The following is a 1,130-nucleotide window of genomic DNA, read 5'->3' as shown; positions in this document are numbered from 1 at the left end:
GTATTGCGGCGTGACCATCCCCCCGGGGGGTGATTTCTCGCTTTCCGTCTCTCTGCCTCTCTCTGTCTGTCTGGCGAGCGCACATGCCCCATAGCAAAAACCTCTCCACAAAGAAAAAAGTACAGTTAATGGGCTAGGTGATACAGGTTTTTTCAGGTACCTGTTCTATTCAGTAAATGGAACTTGTACAGGAAATTTTTCATCTGGTTACCATGTTTAAGTCACAGTTATGAAATAAATGCAGATTTTTAGAAATGGTAGGTTTGTTAATATTCTCACTAGTTGCTGATTTTGTAAAAGCAAATACGGACCACTTTCGTTTTATTTTGTTTGTTATTGGCAGAGTGCGTGTGCACTCAGCAGAGAGGTAGAGGAAGCACCCAGTGGGGCTTGGGCACGTCCAGTCCTACCTGTCAGGGTTTTGGACACACACATGCACCAGGTGGGTTTTTCAAGCCACTGGGCTGTGATTTGAACTGCAATTGGCTATGTCAGCCCCATTTATTCTATAACTAAGATTAATCTTATCCTAAAGTATCAATGTGTTTTAATAACCTATATGTATAGGTTTTGAATTTGAGCTTTGATTTCGTGCTCTTCTGTTTCCCGGTATAATACCTTGGTCTCTGAGCCATATTTTACCCACCCGGAAAGTGAGTAATAAACTGAGAATATCTCTGAATTAGAGACAGTTATGAAATACCAATAGAAACGGTAAAGCCCTCTACTAATGTTCAATACCACCTGTTACCGGAACTACTCAATTTTACGATGTCTGTTAGGAAGAGGCAGCTAGAATTGGAATCAGAGCTTCAGTCTTTGCAGAAAGCGAACCTTAATCTTGAAAACCTTCTGGAAGCAACCAAAGCCTGCAAGCGGCAAGAAGTTTCCCAGCTGAATAAAATTCACGCCGAAACACTGAAGGTGGGTAATCCCAAGCAGCACTCCTTCTAAAACCAGGGCCGTCCCGTGCCATTAATACGGCGGGAGTCTGCCCTGCTCATCTCATACCCGGGCTGAACCTGTGAAGGCAGCGAGCACTGGGTCACACTGCTCCTGGTGTCCGAGGCTCCCCGTGGGGAGGGTGTGGAGGGACCCAGCATCCCACTGTCATGACGCTGACCGCCACC

At 45.7% G+C, this 1,130-nt stretch overlaps 1 protein-coding gene across 1 annotated transcript in view; it reads left to right on the top strand.

Annotated features, from left to right (window-relative positions):
- KIF15 (kinesin family member 15) overlaps window positions 1–1,130 on the top strand; it is a 64,158-nt gene that overhangs the window by 30,694 nt on the left and 32,334 nt on the right. Inside the window, exon 16 of the mRNA XM_006169783.1 lies at window positions 783–924. Coding sequence (XP_006169845.1) covers window positions 783–924 — 142 coding nt within the window. The remainder of the gene's footprint in view (window positions 1–782; window positions 925–1,130) is intronic.

This window comes from Tupaia chinensis, unplaced genomic scaffold (genome assembly GCF_000334495.1).
Source record: "Tupaia chinensis unplaced genomic scaffold, TupChi_1.0 Scaffold147500_1, whole genome shotgun sequence".
NCBI lineage: Eukaryota > Metazoa > Chordata > Mammalia > Scandentia > Tupaiidae > Tupaia > Tupaia belangeri.
This window is presented reverse-complemented; position numbering and strand designations above follow the sequence as displayed.